Here is a 23,953-nt window from a genome sequence, read left to right as displayed (position 1 = left end):
TCCAAGCAGGCTATCATGTGCCTTTTACTGAGGAGTGGCTTCTGTCTGGCCACTCTACCATAAAGGCCTGATTGGTGGAGTGCTGCAGAGATGGTTATCCTTCTGGAAGGTTCTCCCATCTCCACAGAGGAACTTTGGAGCTCCGTCAGAGTGCCCATCGGGTTCTTGGTCACCTCATGACTTGGTTTTTGCTCTGACATGCGCTGTCAACTGTGGGACCTTATATAGGCAGGTATGTGCCTTTCCAAATCATATCCAATCAATTGAATTTACCACAGGTGGACTCCAATCAAGTTGTAGAAACATCTCAAGTATGAACAATGGAAACAGGATGGACCTGAGCTCAATTTTGAGACTCATAGCAAATGGTCTGAATACTTATTTAAATAAGGTATTTCGTTTTATTTTATTTTATACATTTGCTTAACTTTTTTTTTTAAACTATTTTCGCTTTGTCATTATGGGGTATTGTGTGTAGATTGATGAGGGGAAAAAACTATTTCATCCATTTTAGAATGAGTCTGTAACATAACAAAATGTGGAAAAAGTCAAGGGGTCTGAATACTTTCCGAATGCACTATGTGGCATGATAATATATGGGATGCTAATATATGACATGATAATATATGGCATGATAATATATGGCATGATAATATATGGGATGCCCTATCATCTCATTATGTTTCATTCTGTCTAATTGTATGACATTATGTTTTGTCATTTAGCAGATGCTCTTATGCAGAGCGACTTACAGGAGCAATTAGGTTTAAGTGCCTTGCTCAAGAGCACATCGACAGATTGTTCACGTAGTCGACTCTGGGATTCTAACTAGCGACCTTTCGGTTACTGGCCCAACGCTCTTAACCGCTAGGCTACCTGCCACTGACATAACATACAAAAATAATCCTCTTTTCACGTAATGATTTTCATTGTTACTATCAGTAGAGATCCAGCATTATGTACAGTATGATAATGTATCCAGAAATACCCAGTTTCATGACAGTCCATTTACATTTGAGTAATATAACACTACCCTCATATCCAGAGGGTACAGCCACTGCATTCAATGAGGTACTTAGTCAACAATATTATAAATAACACAATTATCCTGATTATGCCCATCGATCCTTTGTTAATCTCAGATCTGCCTCTGGACCGGGCCACTGGATCTAACCCTAACCCACGCTGTTTCTGGGCCTAACCCTAACCCACACTGTTTCTGGGCCTAACCCTAACCCACACTGTTTCTGGGCCTAACCCTAACCCACACTGTTTCTGGGCCTAACCCTAACCCACACTGTTTCTGGGCCTAACCCTAACCCACACTGTTTCTGAGCCTAACCCTAACCCACACTGTTTCTGGGCCTAACCCTAACCCACACTGTTTCTGGGCCTAACCCTAACCCACAATGTTTCTGGGCCTAACCCTAACCCACACTGTTTCTGGGCCTAAACCTAACCCACACTGTTTCTGGGCCTAACCCTAACTCACACTGGCTCTGGGCCTAACCCTAACCCACACTGTTTCTGGGCCTAACCCTAACCCACACTGTTTCTGGGCCTAACCCTAACCCACACTGTTTCTGGGCCTAAACCTAACCCACACTGTTTCTGGGCCTAACCCTAACTCACACTGGCTCTGGGCCACATAGTCTTATGAAAGCCAGGGGAACCAGATCGGTATAGGACAAGTCTGGTCTGGTCTGGCCTGCCTGGTCACACCATGGATGTTATACAGAGAACCAGGATTTCAGTACCAGGATGTTATACTGTACCTGTGTGTCCTCTGATTCCAACAGGTGGGAAATATGACATACTATATATAAGTTGTTTGTCAAAAAGTAATCAACCTTTTCTTAGACCACAATGAAATATGAGGATACTGGCAGGTGAACTGAAGTTTCGGTTCAAAGTTTCATAACATAATAGGACATTATACTATAGAACAACATAACATGATGAAACATTATTTACCTAAGAACTTTCATAAAATCAGTTAATTTTTGTAAATTGACCATTACTAGAACTGATCAGCCCCCGCGGTCTTGTCTTGTTCCCCAGCCCTCTCCTGTGGACGGCCCTCTGTCCCAGAGAACGCTGTGATGATGGGGACCAACTTCACGTTTGGAAGCAAGGTGACTTTCAGGTACCACCGTCAGCCATTTACAACAAGTGTCATACTGACAAAGGAGACCATTTAGATGTAACAACAATATGACTGTGCTGTTGCATTGAGATAATGCTGCATTCATATATTCTGTTCTCTATTTTCTCTTTCCCATTAAGATACTGTATGTGTTACTTACTGTAAAGATATCAACAACCAAATGCATTTCCATGAGCATTAGGCTGATAGATAGTTGCTGAAATAAACCTCTATTGACATTGCCATGTCTCCCGTATTCTCCCATTATGAATGTATTTATGTCCCTCTGGTCCACTTCAGCTGTGTTACGGGGTTCGTCCCAGGTGACACCTATGATATGCGGTGTCAGGCCAGTCGGAAGTGGAGCAGAGCGCCCCCTGCCTGTCAACGAGTCACCTGTGGGGACCCTCCACACGTAGACAATTCAGATGTCACCCTCAACGGGAAAACGTACCTGTCCACAGTGCTCTACACCTGTGCAGAGGGATACAGGTAAGGACGAAGTCTGTCCTGGGTTATCATTTCTGGTCTTATATCCACATAGCGTCTCCGAGTGGGAGGGCTGATCTAGGATCAGGTCTCCAACTGTCCACATAATCTTATTCATCATAATATAAAAGGTGAAACTGATCCTAGATCAGCAGTTCCTGGTATTATGGGTCTTAGATTGAAGTTCCTCCCTCGATGTAGTGAGTTTGAAAGTGGTAGCTAGTAAATATGTGATAGAAAGCAACTGACTAGTGTTGCTGCGCATACCGCTTGAAAGTGTTGTGTGTGTTACAGATTGTGTGTGTGTATGAGTATAGACATATTGTGTGTAAAATGTGTGCATGTGTTAAGACTGCAGGGCTCTGAGGAGGTGGTGTGTGAGGCGTCAGGAGAGTGGAGCAGCCCCGCCCCTTTGTGTGCCAGCATCCACTGTGGAGACCCTCCTGCCCTCCGAGACGCCGCGACCATCGGGGACGACCACGCCCTGGGCAACAAGGTGCACTACGTCTGCAAAGAAGGGTAAATAATGTACAGTCAACCATATTTCATTAGGATACAAGTTACTATGTTAACTTAATGGAGGCCTTGTATTCCAGGCATTTGGGCTTCTCAAGTGTTGTAAGACATGGCTGAACAAGACTACCTCAGTGTTAGCATTAGAGTGGTCACCATTAAAGTCACAGTTCAAGTAATCTCGTCCACCAGCCGTCTCTCTCTCTGTTGAACCATCTGGTTTCACAGCGCCTCAAAGCGGGACTTGACTGGAAGTCTATGGCAGGAGCGGACGAAACAACCGCTGATTTTAATTGGCTGATCTCTCAGGCTATTAGCATAACCCTCCCTCGAACACTGTGGACTTCAAAGCGTGAGCAGGGCAAGTAATCTGAGGTAGTGAGTTTGGAAAATCTGAAAGTACGCATCTTAGAAATAGTTTTCACATATAAACTTTATATGCCCGAAAAATGGTGGCATGCTCGCTCCCTCTCCCGACTCGATTTTAACCACACCCTTTTCAAGTCCCACTTTGTTGCACAGTGTTACCAGGCTCTACGCGCCAGCAATTCGAGCCAGTTCTAGTTGTTACAGTATGTAGTTGTACAAGTAGTAGTGCTACACGATTTTGTATCTTTACTTTTAATTATATTGTTGGATTTATTACTTCCTGTCCTGATCCACATTTGATTGTCTCTGTCTCCACAGATACACTCTGATTGGACCAGAGACCAGAGAGTGCCTGTCAACTGGCCAATGGAGTCCTACCTCCGCTCAGTGTGTCCCCCGATCCTGTGGCCCTCCCCCTTCCATAGACCACGCCATTGCCCATGCCGGCCACCAGCTCTTTGGCGACATGGCCAACTACTTCTGCACAGACGGCTACACCGCTGGCAACAATTCTAAGGTTATTTGTCTCTTTTATTGCCCTTTCATTTGTTTGGATCTCGTTCATTTTGTTGTTAAAAAAAATGAAGTGTGTTGCAATTCTAAATGCGGTTAAATAAAGTTTGATTTGATTTGATTTCAAGGTGGTCTGCAACTCCCAGGGAGTGTGGGCACCCCCCGAAGGCCAGGAGGCCCCTCACTGCATCGCCAATTTCTGCCAGCGCCCGACTGACCTGCCCCACGCCATCTTGGACTCCACCAATAAACCCAAGTATGCCAGCAACACAGAGGTCAGCTACAAATGTGAAGAGGGTTTCGTCCTAAACACAACCGCCACGCTGAAATGCATGATTGGAGGGGAATGGATGCCCTCGCCGTACGATGTGGGTTGCGTGCCGGTGCGGTGCTCCAAACCGTCTGGCATCGAGAGGGGGTATGTGAGTGGAACCAACTATAGTTTTGGAGCAATGGTGGCGTACAGTTGTGATAAGGGTTTCCTGATCCGAGGGGAGAAGAGGAGGACATGTAAGGCCAATGGAGAGTGGGGAGGGGTCCTACCTGTCTGTCAGCCTGTCTCTTGCCCCTTCCCGCCGCCACTCAAAAATGGATTCATCCAGGTACGTTGTTCCTCCTCTCAAATTCATGTCAAGGCTCAATCTAGAAAGGTGTGGAGAAACATTAACTGTAATCATTACAAACAAAACATTATGCATTTTCAATCAAGTCCATTAATTGAGTAAAAACAACAAAAAGTTCAATTTCAGAGTTTCCGCTTTGTTTCCACTCGTTCCTGTGCTTGGCCATCTAATTCGATCATAGAGAAAGATCCTTCTCATTTATTCTGGCAAGAGATCTTGCGTAATCTCAGTCAAAACACAGTGTCCTCTCTGTACAATAAAACATCTTCTTCTGTGTTTCACCCTACAGAACAAAGGCCGTTTCTTCTTCAACAGCAAGGTGACATACGCATGCAACGCCGGCTACCGGCTGACGGGCCGTCCGGTGCGACTATGCCAGGCCAACCGCCAGTGGTCTAACGGCGACTCGCCCGTCTGCCACCTCCTGACCTGCGACCCCCCGCCCAGCATCCTGCACGGCCAATACCAAGGCTCTGTCTTTGAGGTGGGCCGCAAGGTCAAATACGTCTGCGACGAGGGCTACGAGATGGCTGGCGACGCCGTGTGGACGTGTCTGAAGTACGGCAAGTGGGACAAATCGAGGCGTCCGCACTGCTCCCCGGTCCAGTGTCCAGAGCCGCCCCTAGAGGAGAACCACCTGGTTCTACATAGTCTAGACTCTGACTCCGGAACTGTGGAACTGTCCTGCGAGGACGGGTATGTTCTCCACGGTGCCCGGACCCTCCACTGCACCCCCGCCCAGGAGTGGAATGACACCTTCCCCGTCTGCAAGCAGGTGTTCTGCGGCCCGCCGCCCGAGGTGGCCTTCGGCGACCCATCGTCAGCACCGTTGTCGGCCCCGTCCTATTTCAGCTCGGTGGTGAGCTACTCCTGCATGGACGGGTTTACTCTGAGGAAGGAGGGGTCTGTGACCTGCCAGGCAGATGGACACTGGAGCAGCCCTGTCCCAGAGTGTATACCAGTAGAGTGTCCCCAACCTGTAGAGATAGCTAACGGTATAGTGGACGTTCAGGGACTGATGTATCTCAGCACGGCCCTCTACAGCTGTAAACCTGGTTACACTTTAGTAGGCAACGCTACAGTACTCTGTGGTGAAAGTGGGTTATGGATTGGAGGCGTGCCTTCTTGTCGACCAATCGAGTGCTCCATCCCCAAAGAGATACCCAACGGGAAGATGGCGTATACCAAACTGCAGTTCAGCCACGCTGTCACCTACTCCTGTCAGCGTGGTTACCGTCTCCAAGGCCCCGAGACGTTGAAGTGTCTGGCGAATGGGCAGTGGGATCAAGAAACACCTGTGTGTGTCCAGATCTACTGCGCCCCACCCAACCCCATAGACAATGGCTTCGTGGAGGGACTCGACCATAAATTCGGCGTCACCATCTTCTACAGCTGTTTCCCCGGCTTCCAATTGGTTGGCCAGAACCACCTAACCTGCGAGGAGTTCGGTTGGTCTAGTTCTGTCCCAGTCTGTGTTCCCTCCGACTGCGGCCTGCCCCCTCATATCGACTTCGGCGACTATTTGAGACTCTTGGATCCGAACGCAGAGCTAGCCGACAGGGACGCAGCTATAACATCCAAGCCTATAGGTGGTGCTACAGTTTCATTTTCACTCATGGATATGCGCTTCCTGCATGGGACTGTGATAGTGTACCGTTGCCACAAGGGCTACGAACTTACAGCCCCTACGGCCTTGGTGTGCCTGGAGGATGGTGGATGGAATGGGACGGCTCCGATGTGTGTCCCTGCAGAGTGTGAGGAGCCGCCAAGCCCGGACCACGGCTCTGTGAACATCACAGACACAACCCTGGGCAGCCTGGTGAAGTACAGCTGTGAGCAGGGCTACGAGTTAGAGGGGGAGTCAGTCAGACAGTGTGTGGCGGGCCGACAGTGGAGCGATGTACCGCCTGTCTGCCGACCTATAAGCTGCGATGACCCGGGCAACATTGATAACGGCTCGAACCACGTGGATTCCTTCCTGTATCTGGGGGTGTTGCACTACGAGTGTAATTCCGGGTTCAACCTGATGGGCGGCGAAACCAGGACCTGTCAGGCAGACGCTAGGTGGGATGGTGAGAAGCCGTGGTGTGAGCCTATCTTATGTGGCTCTCCAGTCGTCCCTAGTGATGTCACTGTGAAGGGGAAGGAATATACGTTTAGCAAACAGGTTGAGCTGAGCTGTACGGCTGGATTGCTCCTACAAGGCCCCTCTGTTAGTGTGTGTCAGGCCGATGGTACATGGAGTCAAGGGTCACCTGAATGCCGCCCAGCAAACTGTGGCAGACCAACACCCATCAAAAATGGTCAAGTCTTGGGCTCGGACTTTGGCTACGGTCATGAGGTGTGGTACAAGTGCGAGGAGGGGTACAGCCTCAGCGGCGGCAACCCCACACGGTTGTGTCGCGGGGATGGACTCTGGGGGGAAGGCCCTGCCCCTCGCTGTGACATCATTGCCTGTGACCCGCCGCAGGATATCAGCCACGGGTTCCTCAACGGCTCCAGCTTCAACTACGATGATGTCGTAGAGTACGTGTGTTTCGACGGGTACGAGGTCATCGGAGACCCCGTCCTCCGCTGTTCTGCCCAGGGCCACTGGGTTGGGACGGTACCAGAGTGCCTCCCCTGCCTCTGCACCCCTCCAATGTTAAAATACGGGGTGGTGCTGGGGCGCGACCACGCCTGCGGTGACCGGGTCTCCTTCCACTGTGATGAGGGCTACAAGATCCTGGGGCCATCAGCGGCAACGTGTGAGAAGGGCGGGTTGTGGACCCCAGGTGTTCCTGTGTGTGGCCGGGGGAGGTGCGTGGCCGCTCCGCCTACAATACCGCACGCTGTCCAGCAGGGCGGCGGCGCCACTGCAGCTGACACAGTCACCTACAGGTGCAGACCAGGTTACCAGATGAAGGGGTCCTACCCCCATGTTACCTGTGGTAGGGAGGGCAGGTGGGGGGAGGTGAGGATCAGCTGTGAGCCCGTCTCTTGTGGAGCTCCAACTCCTGTACCCCATGCTCAGGTGGTGGGAGAGATATTCACTTTTGGGAGCCAGATACAATACAGGTGAATATGAACTTCTGTATCTTATTTGTCCAATCTTTGTGTTAGAGAAGTACCACTATTCAAGTAGATAGTATGGTATTTAATATCCCTCTCACCCCCCTCTCGCTAGGTGTGATGAGGGGTATGAGCTGTCCAGCCAGTCAGACTCTCTGAGCTGTCAGTCTGAGGGCACCTGGTCTAAACAAAGCATCAGGTGCCGCCCCGCTCCGTGCCTGCTCCCTGCCAACTTCCCCACCCACGTCATGGTCACAGGGGAGGACCTCACCCTGGTTGGGGGGGTAGTCACCTTCTCCTGCCCAACGGGGTTCATCCTGCAGGGACCAGGCCTGGCAGAGTGCCAAGTGAGACTGCTACTGTGTCAACAAACAAATAGTGGTGACATTTTTTTTCTCCATAAATTGCGTTGATGTTTTGGTCCAAAAGGCCATCATCAGAACGCTGAAAAATAACAGACAGAACCTAGTCAGAACTTTACCTCTGGTCGATTTTATCACCTTTTATTTTGACTACTGGGTTATTCACATCATTCATTTCATGTGATTTAGCTAAATGTTAGCTAAATGTTTACTGAATATGAATTAATTTCAGGACTATTTCTTTATGTTGTACTGTAGCTAGGTGGTATCTGGTCTCCAGGCCTGTCCTCTGTCTCCTGTGGTCTGGTGGTTTGTGAGAAACCTCCTCTTCTTCCACATGGCATCACTGAGGGGGACAGTTACAGCTACGGAGACATTGTCTTGTACACCTGCCTGCCTGGGTTTGAGATGAAGGTAATGTCTGACACAATATTATACCACCATGATATTATATTATTGCAGTATTATTACAATATTATAGAGTATAATTACAAAACAGAGAATATTTTGCTTCAATTTTGTCTAAAATGATTGTATGATTATAATACGAGCCATGAGTCGACAGGAAATAGGCCTATTGGAGTTTTTAAATCCTCTGGAGTTGAGGGTGGAATTACATTGAATCAACGTTATAATAATATGAATGATGATTATATTTTGATAGAGAATAGAGTGCAATGCATCATGGTAGATTTGAGATTGCTATAGTGAAAAATCGAATAAATGTCACTATCACTCTTACTTTGGGTGAAACCTGAGAGACTGCCAAACACATTATGTGCATTGCCTAGGCACATTTTGTGACATGTTGAGGTTGGACCCAGGTGCAGAGAAGAGACCAGACGAGGAATCAGTGGTTAAGGATAAACATAATACTTTACTGAGAAACGGTAACGGAAGAATCGCAGTAACACTGGGAAAACAACAAACACTGTGTCTCGAATACTCACTCAGGCGACAAGCGCACATGGCACACAATTCAAAGCTTCAGCAAAGGACAACAGAAAACACACCTTTTTTAACAGCGAAATCATAATGAGTAAATAAGACACGCCTAAGTGTCGTTATTGTCTCTAGGACGTCTCTGCCGCCCTCTGGTGACAGGTGGAACCATGAAACATGACCTATTACTGGAAATCACATGACATCATTTCCCCTAAACTATTAATGAAAGTGCATGCTGAGTCATATTTTTATTTAAAAAATGTATTTAATGGAAGCAGAGAGAGCTTTGTGAGTCTGTGTTAGCAGATAGATTCACAATTCCCAGTGTGTCTATTTTTGTATAGATACACAGTGTCTGTAATACAGCAACTCACTCTATTACAGGGAGACTCTGTACAGACCTGTCAAGGAGACAGAACATGGAGTGGGGCTCAGCCTACGTGTGTCAGTAAGTGTGTGTGTGTGCACGCACATGTATGTGAGTTTCGATATAGAATGGAATTGTTCCTTCGTGTCAATTTCCATACTGTAAGAATGTGCGTGATTGAACATTTAAATGCACCAATTTAGCAGAAATGATTACTGTTATCCACATCCAAATGTTCTGTGTCCTCAGCTGTATCATGTGGCCCACCTCCCTCTGTGGAGAATGCAGAGGTACAGACATCAGACGAAGCGTACCAGGGCAACGTCAGCTATGTGTGCAACTCTGGCTTACATCTGGTTGGCCCACAGAACCTCACCTGTCTGGCCAATGGAACATGGAGCCTGCCTGCACCAACATGTAAAGGTATGGATGGCGCGTTATTCCAGGTTTATCATATTGTCCTCGAAGGCATTTAAGACAGGCAACTTGTAATCTACTCGAGCATTTGAAATAGACAATAGAAAAAATCATAATCAATTTGTTCTTAATATCTCTCCCTCTCTCTCTCTCTTTCCCTCCCTCTACCTCTCTTTCTCCCTCTCCTCTCAGTTGGCCAGGGTTGTGACATCCCCAAGGAGCTGTTGAATGGCAGGGTGCAGGAAGAGAACCTGACCACCGGGCGTGCTGTTGCGTTTCAGTGTGATAAAGGCTACGCCCTAAAGGGGGACACTCTGGTGGTGTGCATGGGAGACGGGACATGGAGCTCCACCTTCCCCTTCTGTCAACGTAAGACATTGAGACAAACCAACATCACTACAACATCACAACTAACATGAATGTGTTACAGGAGTTTTTCTGGGACAAGTCACATGGTCAGGGATACCTCCTGGCCCTATTCATAGACAAAATAAAGGAGCCAATCCATGCTGCTGGTTTTATCTTATTAATTTATCTCAGGTTCTGTTCTTTCTATTTGTTTACAAGAATACTTTGCAACATCACCACTCTTTCACATGCTGTTTCAAAACCGACTTTGTCAGTAGCTAACGACCTGAAAATAATACCATTAAGAGCACTGAGCACACAGCTTGCATGGTCTCACAAACATTTACACACCTTGTTATGACATGTAGCACCTGGGCTTATGCCGAACCTGTCTGTAATCCACCATTATACTCTATGCCTAAGCATGAGTTGTCTCAAACTGGTATTCTTCTCACAAACATTTTACCCACATAGACACTTGTCAAACCTGTCTATAGTGTAATCCAATACTACTATACTCTGTGTCTCCCCGTGCAGCCAAGCCGTGTCCCCCTCCCCCGGGATGGAAGGTGAGCGGTGGGGGTGTGAACACCTCTAAACAGCTGTTCTACGTGGGCCAGTCGTTACCGTTCGCCTGTCCCAAGGGTCACCAGGCCAAGGGCACCGCCACCATCACCTGTAGGACAGACCAGACATGGACCCCAGTCAGCACTGTCTGTGAGAGTGAGTAGATACACTTTAAACTACTGTTCTTTAATCCTGGTTCTGGTCCTGGATATCCACTTGGGGAGCAGGGTTTTGTTCCAGCCCAGTACTAACATCAGGTCGTTATTGTAAAAGAGAATGTGTTCTCAATTACCTTAATTGACATGGTTAGATAAAGATAATGGTAAACCATTTAAACTACGGGAAACAAGGGTTTAGTCGAATCAGGTATGTTAGTGCAGGGCTAGAATGAAAGCCTTAACACCAAAACCTACCACATCATGACAACATAGTGCACTACTCCGAGAGTGTCTGGTCAGCAATGTAAGATATGACTGGTAGGTCAACTACACCAACCCCTCGCATATTAGTCTTTTATTATCACGTCCCAACCGGGATATTGACATTGGAAAGAGACGAGGATTTCAAGATAAGGTACCGTTCTAGGTCAACATAGAGGGATTGAATCATAATTTCTCTTTCGTTCTCTCACCATCCCTTCCCCTGGTACACTTTAAGGTGATTGGTTTATTAAAAAGAAGAACAGCCATAAAAACAGTACAGCCATCAAGTGTGTTCTCTAGGCTGCGTCCCAAATGGCACCCTGTTCCCTATATAGCATACTACTTTTGACCCGAGCCCTATGGGCTCTTGTTTTAACAGTAGTGCACTATGAAGTGAATTTCAGACGCAGCCGAGGTGGAACATTCATGTTCCAGAAGGTAGCTCTGACAGATTAGATATGAGTTACTGAGATGAAGACTGTTGAGTATGAGTCATCCTATTGATTTTGTTGCATTTTGCATCATCATGATGATGTGGCCGGTGATACTTTAAAAGTCCAAACTCTTGAAAACTTGACTGCTGACATGCAAAACCTTTTGGGACTGTATCAACAGTGTACTAATGCGGAAGAAAATACTAAAAAATATTTTTTCAGTGGTTTCCATTTAACCGGGTGGGAGCCCACTCCAATATACTGTTTTCCCTTTATTTAACCAGGTACAGTTGAAGTCGGAAGTTTACATACACCTTAGCCAAATACATTTAAACTCAGTTTTTCACAATTCCTGACATTTAATCTTAGTAAAAATTCCCTGTCTTAGGTCAGTTAGGGTCACCACTTTATTTTAAGAATGTGAGATGTCAGAATAATAGTAGAGAGAATTATTTATTTCAGCTTTTATTTCTTTCATCATATTCCCAGTGGGTCAGAAGTTTACATACACTCAATTAGTATTTGGTAGCATTGCCTTTAAATTGTTTAACTTATGTCAAACGTTTCGGGTAGCCTTCCACAAGCTTCCCACAATAAGTTGGGTGAATTTTGGCCCATTCCTCCTGACAGAGCTGGTGTAACTGAGTCAGGATAGTAGGCCTCCTTGCTCGCACACGCTTTTTCAGTTCTGCCCACAAATTTTCTATAGGATTGAGGTCAGGGCTTTGTGATGGCCACTCCAATACCTTGACTTTGTTGTCCTTAAGCCATTTTGCCACAACTTTGGAAGTGTGCTTGGGGTCATTGTCCATTTGGAAGACCCATTTTGCGACCAAGCTTTAACTTCCTGACTGATGTCTTGAGATGTTGCTTCAATATATCCACATAATTTTCCTTCCACATGACGCCATCTATTTTGTGAAGTACACCAGTCCCTCCTGCAGCAAAGCACCCTAACAACATGATGCTGCCACCCCCGTGCTTCACGGTTGGAGTTCTTCGGCTTGCAATCCTCCCCCTTTTTCCTCCAAACATAACGATGGTCATTATGGCCAAACAATTCTATTTTTGTTTCATCAGACCAGAGAACATTTCTCCAAAAAGTACGATCTTTGTCTCCATGTGCAGTTGCAAACCGTAGGCTGGCTTTTTTATGGCGGTTTTGGAGCAGTGGCTTCTTCCTTGCTGAGTGGCCTTTAAGGTTATGTCGATATAGGACTTGTTTTACTGTGGAAATAGATACTTTTGTAACTGTTTCCTCCAGCACCTTCACAAGGTCCTTTGCTGTTGTTCTGGTATTGATTTGCACTTTTCGCACCAAAGTACGTTCATCTCTAGGAAACAGAACGCGTCTCCTTGCTGAGCGGTATGACGGCTGCGTGGTCCCATGGTGTTCATACTTGTGTACTATTGTTTGTACAGATGAACATGGTACCTTCAGCCGTTTGGAAATTGCTCCCAAGGATGAATCAGAATTTTTTTCTGAGGTCTTGGCTGATTTCTTTTGATTTTCTCATGATGTCAAGCAAAGAGGCACTGAGTTTGAAGGTAGGCCTTGAAATACATCCACAGGTATACCTCCAATTGACTCACATTATGTCAATTAGCCTATCAGAAGCTTCTAAAGCCATGACATCATTTTCTGGAATTTTCCAAGCTGTTTAAAGGCACAGTCAACTTAGTGTATGTAAACTTCTGTTAACAAGCAATTTGTGTAGTGGTTGAAAAAATTGTTTTAATGACTCCAACCTAAGTGTATGTAAACTTCCGACTTCAACTGTAAGTCATTGAGAACACGTTCTCTTTTACAATAATGACCTGAAAAGAGATCCAGTTCTTTCTTAGACTCCTGTTATCACTCCACGTTCCCAACAGACAATAAGACAGTCAGATATCAAGAGAAACACATTGTATTCTCACACGAGTGGTTATTAAACCTACCTCTACATGCCTTGACCCATAAACATAACATGTTAAAACCACACAGGCATGTTTTTAGCCGTTTTATCTGCTTACATAATGAATCCCACGTCGTTCTGAACCCACAACACAGTGGTTAGAAAAGTGTAAACTAGCAAAGATGATGAAAACATGATTCACAGGGGGGAAATCGCTGACACTGTTGCTGTGTTCGCTTCCAAGCTTGTGTTTCTCCAATGAAGGGTGGGGATCGGTCTGTACTTGTACTAAGAGGCATCTGTGCAGTGGCTTAGGTGATATACTGGTCTCTCTCTGGGATAATTTGGGTCATGATACTGAATCAAGTCCACTGTTTTGTCTAAATCTCTTTTTACTATCCAGAAATTAATCGATTTATAACATAGCAGTTTTAGAAATCCATCAAAAACTATTAATCGACATAAAAGATCCACCACACATTCTTTGTCCTATGCTATCCATTGAGCATGGAGCCATACTATTTTCTGTTGTACTTTTCCCATCACCTCCTCTCCTCTGTCTCTGTGGGCAACGTGTTAGGCTGGATGAATGGGTTACACATTAAGTAGATCTACTACCTTCATAGCATGTTTGTAACTCCTTATGGGCTTCTAGCTGCTATGGTTTCCATTGTGTTTTAATTCTCTCTAACTTGCATGTTTGTTGGTGATACTGTTGGTTTACAGTACAATGCTGTTTGGTATGGTGTCGCGTGTGGATGTCGATGTATTTGCATGTCTGCCTGGCTCTTGGTTGTTGAGGACTCCCCTGTCGGCTCCAACACTAACTGATTCTCATTGGTTTGTTTTCAGGGTTTTCTTACAAGGAACGCAGACTGTAGAGTCACAAACACATCATTTGACACATCTTTGCATGGCATTCACACTTTCCCTTCAACGTGATCTTTATAGCCAGGTGGTTCTATCGAAGGGAAAATATGAAGCAATGTTGGTCCATTATTTCAAGCACAGTGGCCCAAATTAGTTTAAAGGCATGTGATAACATGTACATAACATGTGGCCCAAATGAGCTGTAAGTAACCAGAGGGGCTGTCCGTCCGTTTCGGCACAGGGGTCTCCTGCGGCCCCCCTCTCCACGTGGCCCACGGGGTGGTACGGGGGGCGGTGTTCCAGTTCGGGGACGTGGCGGTGTACTCGTGTTTCGGAGGGTACGCCATGGAGGGCCACAGCAGAAGTGTGTGTCTGGAGAACGGGACCTGGACCCCCCCTCCCGCCTGCAGAGGTAGAGAGACTGCACCCTTACCGCTGCGTCCTAAAAGGAGGGCATCCTCTACTCCTGACAGCTTGCGTGCCCTCCCCTCCGCTTCTCCAGTCACTTGTACTGAGCACATTCACCACTCCACTCACTTTATTTCGACATACTAGATAGCAGGGTTGTCCAGTGATGCCTGTGTCTAAGGCTCCATCAGTTATGAATTGAACCGTTTCTATAAAGGAATGCTGTCTTTATGAATGCTATCTTTATCCAAGTGCATGAAGTCGCATGGTCAAGGCCCAATCACAGCATGGCTACCAGTAAAATGTTCTCATTTCTATTAAACAAGATTAGCTATTTTAACTGAATGCTTTCTCTATGGTCTATACCGGGGGTGGGCAACTCCAGTCCTCCAGGGCGTGATTGGTGTCACACTTTTTCTACATCCTTAGCAAACACAGCTGATTCAATCAAATTGCATTCTAAACTGAAGATCATGATTAGGTGATTATTGGAGTCAGGTGTGTTTGCTGGAGCTGGGGAAAAACTGTGACACCAATCCGGCCCTCGAGGACTGGAGTTGCCCACCCCTGATCTACACACTTGTGAGATGGGGACTGTTTGGAGGATGTGTCGGTATTTTGGCTTTAATAAGGCGTGTGTGTCCTTTCCTCTCCAGCGGTGTGTTGGTTACAGTGCCTGAACGGAGGGGTGTGTCAGAGACCCAACACCTGTTCCTGTCCTGAGGGGTGGATGGGCAGACTGTGTGAGGAACGTAAGTATTATAAATCGATCTATCAATCAATCACATTTATTTTGGATGGATGGGCAGACTAGTTGTGTATCTACACAAAAATAGACACACTGGGTATTGTGAATCTTTCAGACTTACTCAGCTCTCTGCTTCCATTATGACTCAGCATGCACTTCCATCAATTGTTTTGGGAAAATAATGTCATGTGATTTCCTGTAATTGAAAATGTGCCTAGGAAATGCACATAATGTGTTTGGCAGTCTCTCAAAGTATGTCACGCCCTGACCTTAGTTATCTTTGTTTTCTTTATTATTTTGGTTAGGTCAGGGTGTGACGAACGTGACAAAGTAAGAGTGATAGTGGCTTATTAGATTTCTCACTATAGCAATCTCAAATCTATCATGATGCACTGCACTCTATTCTCTAATCAATATTATTATAACTTCAATTCAATGTAATTCCACCCTCCTGCAAATGTGTTTTTCTGTTCAGCTTTTTTGTCTCTAGATGTAACAATATTCAACTCCTGAGCATTTAAAAAACTTCCATAGGACTCCCATGGAATAATGGCACTTGCTTTTGATTGTTTTATAATCACGCAATAATTTTTCCCAAAATTGTAGCAAATTATTATATATTTTTTCTCTGTTCTGTAATACTGTAATAGGGTAATATTGTAACATACTGTAATAATATAATATTGTAATATACTGTAATAATATAATATTGTAATAATAATATAATAATATAATATTGTAATACATGAATAACACAATATTGTAATAATAGAGAGAGAGAGAAAGAACTAGAGTGAGCGAGTGTGAGAGAGAGAGAGGTAGCAAATGAAGAAAAAGAGATGAAAATTGAAACAGAGAGAGAGAGAGGTATTTGGATCTCACTCCCTACTCTCATCACAACCAAAGAGTCTGTGTTAGAGAAAGTGGATCCACACTGCAGCCATGAGAAGGCCTACACTGTTTCACTGACTCTGGGAAATTCACTCTCTTTGACTAGATTAACTTTACAGAGTTAAAGAGATTCCCAATCCCCATCTGTGTGAAATCTTTTCACATCCTTTTTGTGCATTGTTTTCCCCGAGTGAGAGGGGTTGAGTCCGAAATGGAACCCTATTCAGAGTATATAGAGCACTCCTTGATTGGGTTCTGATGAAAAGTGCCAAGCGTGTGCAAAGCTGTCATCAAGGCAAAGGGTGGAAGAACTTTGAAGAATCTCAAATATAAAATATATTTTAATTTGTTTAACACTTTTTTGGTTACTACATGATTCCATATGTGTTATTTCCTAGTTTTGATGTCTTCACTATTATTCTACGATGTAGAAAATAGTCAAAATAAAGAAAAACCCTGGAATGAGTAGGTGTGCCCAAACTTTTGACTGGTACTCAAAACTCCTAGATAGGTGCCCCAATAGCGGCAGGTAGCCTAGTGGTTAGAGCGTTGGACTAGTAACCGAAAGGTTGCAAGATCAAATCCCCGAGCTAACAAGGTAAAAATCTGTCGTCCTGAACAAACAGTTAACCCACTGTTCCTGGGCCATCGTTGAAAATACTGACTTGCCTAGTTAAATAAAGGTCAAATAAAAAATATATTTAAAAAACTAGCGCCATCTTTGGGTTGGCATTATGCCCATTATCTTAACATCTTCCTTTTCATATATAATTAGCTCGAGCACTTCATACCATTCTAATACCACAGTGAAAATACCTATTTACATTATCAACACCTTTTTTAACTTTAAATTCATTGTCCATCTCTTAAGGGACATAGTCCCCGTACCGCAGGGGCATTCTTATGTTAGCCCTTGTCCTACTGTGTCGCACTGGTGGAATATTGGGCACCTCTGGGACGTTGGGCACCTCCGGGATGTTGGGTACATCTGGTATCCTCGGGTCCTCTCCTGGCACCTCTCCTGGCACCTCTGGAAGCCTCATGGCCTCTCCTCCCTCTTCCACAGCCTCCTGAAATTGTAAAGGCACGGTCGGCAGAGATAACTGCCCTGTTGGGGTCTTCCCCGTCTCCTCATTATGTGCCCTGCCCACACCATCCAGAGGATATTTCCAGTCTTCCCATGTGGCCCTCCTGTGCCCTATGCTCTCCTGAACAAGGCGTTTGTCCTTCCGGTTCCTTCCGTACTTTCGGCCCTTTACTTCCATGTCATATGACCTTGCGCTGATGTGCCCTATGCATGTGCCAAGACTCCATGTGGCATCCCTGGCGTGAGGTGACAGGCGCACTCTGACAGCTTGGCCTTGTTTCATTACAGGCAGATTTTTTTGCATGCTGGTCATAGTAATGTTTTGACTTGTCCTGACGTGCACGTTTGTGTGCCTGAACATCCCTAATGACCGAAGCCCTCTGTGGGAGTATTTCTTCACGCCAAAATGGCTTGCCACACATCTGTGCTTTCCTGCATAGCCTTTGTGATGAGAGTCTTTGCTATTTTCACTGCTGACTCCGCTTTACCATTACTCTGACTGTGGTAGGATGAGGAGGTCACATGATGGAACTCCCATGCTTTTGCAAACAAAGAAAGGTCTTGACACGTAAACTGGGGCCCATTATCCGTAACTACACCACTGTCAGGTATGCCATATCTGCTAAACTGATGCTTACAACAGTCAATGATGCAAGCGGCTGTTGTGTCAATCACTTTCTCCACCTCTCAAAAATCTGAATAGTAGTCCACTACAATCAGAAAAGGAACGTTCTTGACTGTGAACAGATCCATTCCCACTTTAGACCAAGGACCTGTTGGTACGTCATGTGGGTGCAGCGTTTCCTTTTGCTGCTTAAGTAGATTAGCATTACATATGCTGCACACAGCCACAAAATGTTTCATTTCTTGGGTCATGTTGGGCCAGAATACTGAGTCTCTGGCTTTCCTGGGACTGGCTTTGACCCCTGAATGTGTCCCGCACGGATACGAGAGAGAATCATCGGGAGTAGAGTTTCTGGTACTACCACCCTGTCGCCTTTGTAGACGACCTCTTCCTGCATTGTGAGTTCGTCTCTGTTTGTCCAGTAGCTCCTCACCAGGATGGGCGTACTCTTTCTTGTGTCCGGCCAGCCTCTTCAGCTAAAAGACTGAAGCATTCGAGAAGTCTTGTCCTCTGCTGAATGAGCTTTGATAGCATCCCGTGTCCACGGGGAGATGTTTTGATCAGTAGCATGGTTCACATCTTCAACCTCAGCCTGTAGAGCATATACAGTCTCACTGGTCCAAGCAGACTAAGCTAAGGACCCTGGGACTAAACACCTCCCTCTGCAACTGGATCCTGGACTTCCTGACGGACCGCCCCCCAGGTGGTAAGGGTAGGCAACAACACATCTGCCACTCTGATCCTCAACACGGGGGCCCCTCAGGGGTGCGTGCTCAGTCCCCTCCTGTACTCCCTGTTCACTCATGACTGCACAGCCAGGCACGCGTCCAACACCATCATTAAGTTTACTGATGACACGGTGATCAGGCCTAACAGTGGTAGGCCTGATCACCGACAACAATGAGAGAGCCTGACCATGTGGTGCAAGGACAACAACCTCTCCCTCAACGTGATCAAGACAAAGGAGATGATTGTGGACTACAGGAAAAGGAGGACCGAGTACACCCCCATTCTCATAGACGGGGCTGTAGTGGAGCAGGTTGAGAGCTTCAAGTTCCTTGGCGTCCACATCACCAACAAACTAACATGGTCCAAACACACCAAGACAGTTGTGAAGAGGGCACGACAAAACCTATACCCCCTCAGGAAACTGAAAATATTTGGCATGGGTCCTCAGATCCTCAAAAGGTTTTACAGCTGCACCATCGAGAGCATCCTGACGGGTTGCTTGTTACAGGTGACGACATCCTAATCAGACACTCATAATGCACCTGTTTATATATCCTAGATATGTGCCCCACTAGCGCCATCTCGGGGTTGGCATTATGCCCATTATCTTAACAGCTTTGGATGAATGACACGACAATAAGCCTCAGGATCTCGTCAAGGTATCTCTGTGCATTAAAATTGCCATCGATAAAATGCAATTGTCTTCGATATCCGTAGCTTATGCCTGCCAATACCATAACCCCACCGCCACCATGGGGCACTCTGTTCACAACGTTGACATCAGCAAACCGCTCGCCTACACGACGCCATATACATGGTCTGCCATCTGCCCGGAACAGCTGAAACTGGGATTCATCCGTAAAGAGCATACTTCTCCAGCATGACAGTGGCCATCAAAGGTAAGCATTTGCCCACTGAAGTTGGTTACGATGCTGAACTGCAGTCAAGTCAAGACCCTGGTGAGGACGACGAGCACACAGATGAGCTTCCCTAAGACGGTTTCTGACAGTTTGTGCAGAAATTCTTCAGTTGTGCAAACCGACATCAGCTGTCCAGGTGGCTGGTCTTATACAATCCCGCAGGTGAAGAAGCAAGATGTGGAGGTTCTGGGCTGGCGTGTTTACACGTGGTCTGCGGTTGTGAGGCCGGTTGGACGTACTGACAAATTCTCTAAAACGATGTTGAAGATGAATTATGGTAGAGAAATTAACATTCCATTCCCTACCAACAGCTTTGGTGGACATTCCTGTAGTCAACATGCCAATTGCACGCTTCCTCAAAACTTGAGACATCTGTGGCATTGTGTTGTGTGACAGAATTGCACATTTTAGAGTAGCCTTTTATTGTCCCAGCACAAGGTGCACCTGTGTAATGGTCATGCTGTTTAATCAGCTTCTTGATATGCCACACTTGTAAAGTGGATGGATTATCTTGGGAAATGAGAAATGCACACTAACAGGGATGTAAACAAATTTGTGCATAAAAATAATAAAAAGCTTTTTGTGTATATGGAACATTTCTGGGATCTTTATTTCAGCTCATGAAACATATGACCAACACTTTACATGTTGCGTTTATATTTCTATTCAGTAGGGTAGTACACTATATAAGGAATAGGGTGCCATTTTGGACGTAGCCAGAGAGAAAGCTGCTCTTTTGACACAGCTTGCCTGTGGTGAACGACCCCATAGGCCTAGTCAGTGAGGTGAAGGACAAATGATGATGACTTTCTGTTTCTGTTTGTCCAATCAAATCACAGCGATCTGCATCCTGCCGTGTCTGAACGGTGGGAGGTGTGTGGCGCCCTATCAGTGTGAGTGTCCCACGGGCTGGATGGGGACGCGCTGCCACAGCGGTGAGTGTGTATGTGCTGTGTATGTGCTGTGTGTGTGTGTGTGTGTGTGTGTGTGTGTGTGTGTGTGTGTGTGTGTGTGTGTGTGTGTGTGTGTGTGTGTGTGTGTGTGTGTGTGTGTGTGTGTGTGTGTGTGTGTGTGTGTGTGTGTGTGTGTGTGTGTGTGTGTGTGTGTGTGTGTGTGTGTGTGTGTGTGTGTGTGTGTGTTTCAGTGAGTGTGTGTTTCAGTGAGTGTGTGTTTCAGTGAGTGTGTGTGTGTTTCAGTGAGTGTGTGTGTGTTTCAGTGAGTGTGTGTGAGGAGCTCAGTGACGTAAGATAGGTCCTTCCCTTATATAGTTGCTCACCTGAGGTTTCCCTACCACTTTGTGATGTCTCCCATTGACTTTCTGTAGGGGGCCTTAACTTGTATGGAATGTTTGATAAGACATTTGTATGGAAAATATTATCTTGTGGCGATAGGAGATAGTGTTAGATACTGTACAGAATGTCAACAGGATGTCACTGATAAAAGCAGTGAAGCAAAAAGCATGAAACTCAACTTACTTTGAGACAAAAGTGTAGCCTGAAATAACTAAGATCTTTCTTTAAACGTTTTTCTTAAAATAAGTAATAGAACTTAATTGCTGACTTAAGACATCTGTCTAAAAGATATTGAATATTGTTATAGGTTGGTAATGATTGGTGAGAAACTGATTTTTAAGTGTTGATGACATCAGGGAGAGAATGAATTAATGATCAGAGGTACTTATCCACCCATTCGGTCTGTGTCAGTGTGAGTCATACTGTAAGCTACTGTTGCAGCGGTAATGCTGCGTCCATGAAAACCAATGTGTTTGCGGTGAAAGTCATTGTTCCTTAACAGAGCCCAAAGCAAACGCTGCAATCATCATAGAAGCATGGACAGAAACCTGACCCTGTCCTGTAGAAACAGACTACCTCTCTGATTGTTAGGCTTACTGTTAAATTCTATTCAACTGTATCAATCCCTGAGGGGCAATTACTAAGGCATTGTCAGCGAGTGGCGACATCACAACGTCTGCTCTACAGTATGTTACTGTGCTTTGGTTTTTCCACACACAATGACATCATCCTCTCAATGTGGATCTGGTTAATACTGAAACCAAGAAACTAATGTCTCTTCTTTTCCATTGCATCTTTGCTCATGTCCTCTTTCTGTGTGAATGTAGTTTTGGTATGCGTTTCAGGAGAATATGAATGTGGAAAACACTACTAATAGTGATCATGTAATTTTAATGTAGCAGGTGTAAAAGAAAACGCCTGAAACTACATATACAGTTGAAGTCGGAAGTTTACATACACCTTAGCCAAATGCATTTAAACTCAGTTTATCACAATTCCTGACATTTAATCCTAGTAAAAATTCCCTGTCTTAGGTCAGTTAGGATCACCACTTTATTTTAAGAATGTGAAATGTCAGAATAATAGTAGAGAGAATGATTTATTTCAGCTTTTAGTTCATACATCATATTCCCAGTGGGTCAGAAGTTTACATACACTCAATTAGTATTTGGTAGCATTGCCTTTAAATTGTTTAACTTGGGTCAAACGTTTTGGGTAGCCTTCCACAAGCTTCCCACAATAAGTTGGGTGAATTTTGGCCCATTCCTCCTGACAGAGCTGGTGTAACTGAGTCAGGTTTGTAGGCCTCCTTGCTAGCACACGCTTTTTCAATTCTGCCCACAAATTTTCTATAGGGTTGAGGTCAGGGCTTTGTGATGGCCACTCCAGTACCTTGACTTTGTCGTCCTTAAACCATTTTGCCACAACTTTGGAAGTATGCTTGGGGTCATTGTCCATTTGGAAGACCCATTTGCGACCAAGCTTTAACTTCCTGACTGATGTCTTGAGATGTTGCTTCAATATATCCACATAATTTTCCTACCTCATGATGCCATCTATTTTGTGAAGTGCACCAGTCTCTCCTGCATCAAAGCACCCTCACAACATGAGGCTGCCACCGCCGTGCTTCACGGTTGGGATGGTGTTCTTTGGCTTGCAAGCCTCCCCATTTTTCCTCCAAACATAACGATGGTCATTATGGCCAAACAATTCTATTTTGGTTTTATCAGACCAGAGGACATTTCTCCAAAAAGCACAATCTTTGTCCCCATGTGCAGTTGCAAACCGTAGTCTGGCTTTTTTATGGCGGTTTTGGAGCAGTGGCTTCTTCCTTGCTGAGCGGCCTTACAGGTTATGCCGATATAGGACTGTTTTACTGTGGATATAGATACTTTTGTAACTGTTTCCTACAGCATCTTCACAAGGTAATTTGCTGTTGTTTTGGGATTGATTTGCACTTTTCGCACCAAAGTACATTCATCTCTGGGAGACAGAACGCATCTCCTTCCTGAGCGGTACGACGGCTGCGTGGTCCCATGGTGTTTATACTTGCGTACTATTGTTTGTACAGATGAACGTGGTACCTTCAGGCATTTGGAAATTCTGAGGTCTTGGCTGATTTCTTTAGATTTTCCTATGATGTCAAGCAAAGAGGCACTGAGTTTGAAGGTAGGCCTTGAAATACATCCACAGGTACACCTCCAATTGACTCTAAAGCTATGACATAATTTTCTGGAATTTTCCAAGTTGTTTAAAGGCACAGTCAACTTAGTGTATGTGTATGTAAACTTCTGACCCACTGTAATTGTGATACAGTGAATTATAAGTGAAATCATCTGTAAACAATTGTTGGAAAAATTACTTGTGTCATGCACACAGATGTCCTAACCGACTTGCCAAAACTATAGTTTGTTAACAAGACATTTGTGAAGTGGTTAAGAGTTTTAATGACTCCAACCGAAGTGTATGTAAACTTCCGACTTCAACTGTAGATCCTCTCCACTGGTTTCAACGGGAAGAAAAAAAAACTATCGGGGGAGGTTATCTTCTGCACTGTTCAACCAATTCAGTAAATGTGGAAGAGGAGTTAAGAGTGTCGCCATCCAAAAGTGGAAGTCTCGTCACAGGCACCCTTTCCATATGCAGAGGCTAGTGTAAGTGTACCTAGAAAAAGGGTGAGCACAAGTCATGCTGCACAGAGGGATGACCGCATTCCCATTTCGCCTGTGTAATTGATTACTCAGGTGAAAACGTCTTCATTTGAAAACTTTATGGTGGGAAAATCATTGGAACCATGTCCATGATTTTATGGGTATTATGACACGTCCACTGTGGCGGACTATAAGGATTCTACCAGGAAATGTGTTTTATTATGAGGAAGTCTTGTAGTTGAGATCCTGATAATAACATTTACTGAAT

The 23,953-nt window shown here is 45.3% G+C and overlaps 1 protein-coding gene across 2 annotated transcripts in view; it reads left to right on the top strand.

The window, feature by feature from the left end:
- svep1 (sushi, von Willebrand factor type A, EGF and pentraxin domain containing 1) overlaps positions 1–23,953 on the top strand; it is a 122,719-nt gene that overhangs the window by 96,634 nt on the left and 2,132 nt on the right. Inside the window, exons 34-48 of one of the 2 annotated variants that reach the window (XM_071333556.1) lie at positions 2,062–2,146; positions 2,447–2,638; positions 2,987–3,154; positions 3,836–4,034; positions 4,159–4,632; positions 4,943–7,710; positions 7,820–8,051; positions 8,325–8,480; positions 9,396–9,459; positions 9,628–9,801; positions 9,988–10,164; positions 10,681–10,866; positions 14,576–14,746; positions 15,399–15,494; positions 20,582–20,677. In XM_071333556.1, the coding sequence (XP_071189657.1) occupies positions 2,062–2,146; positions 2,447–2,638; positions 2,987–3,154; positions 3,836–4,034; positions 4,159–4,632; positions 4,943–7,710; positions 7,820–8,051; positions 8,325–8,480; positions 9,396–9,459; positions 9,628–9,801; positions 9,988–10,164; positions 10,681–10,866; positions 14,576–14,746; positions 15,399–15,494; positions 20,582–20,677 (5,238 nt within the window). The remainder of the gene's footprint in view (positions 1–2,061; positions 2,147–2,446; positions 2,639–2,986; positions 3,155–3,835; positions 4,035–4,158; positions 4,633–4,942; positions 7,711–7,819; positions 8,052–8,324; positions 8,481–9,395; positions 9,460–9,627; positions 9,802–9,987; positions 10,165–10,680; positions 10,867–14,575; positions 14,747–15,398; positions 15,495–20,581; positions 20,678–23,953) is intronic. The other variant, XM_071333557.1, reaches the window with a different exon arrangement.

The sequence above is a fragment of the Salvelinus alpinus genome, chromosome 11 (genome assembly GCF_045679555.1).
Source record: "Salvelinus alpinus chromosome 11, SLU_Salpinus.1, whole genome shotgun sequence".
Classification (NCBI taxonomy): domain Eukaryota; kingdom Metazoa; phylum Chordata; class Actinopteri; order Salmoniformes; family Salmonidae; genus Salvelinus; species Salvelinus alpinus.
This window is presented reverse-complemented; position numbering and strand designations above follow the sequence as displayed.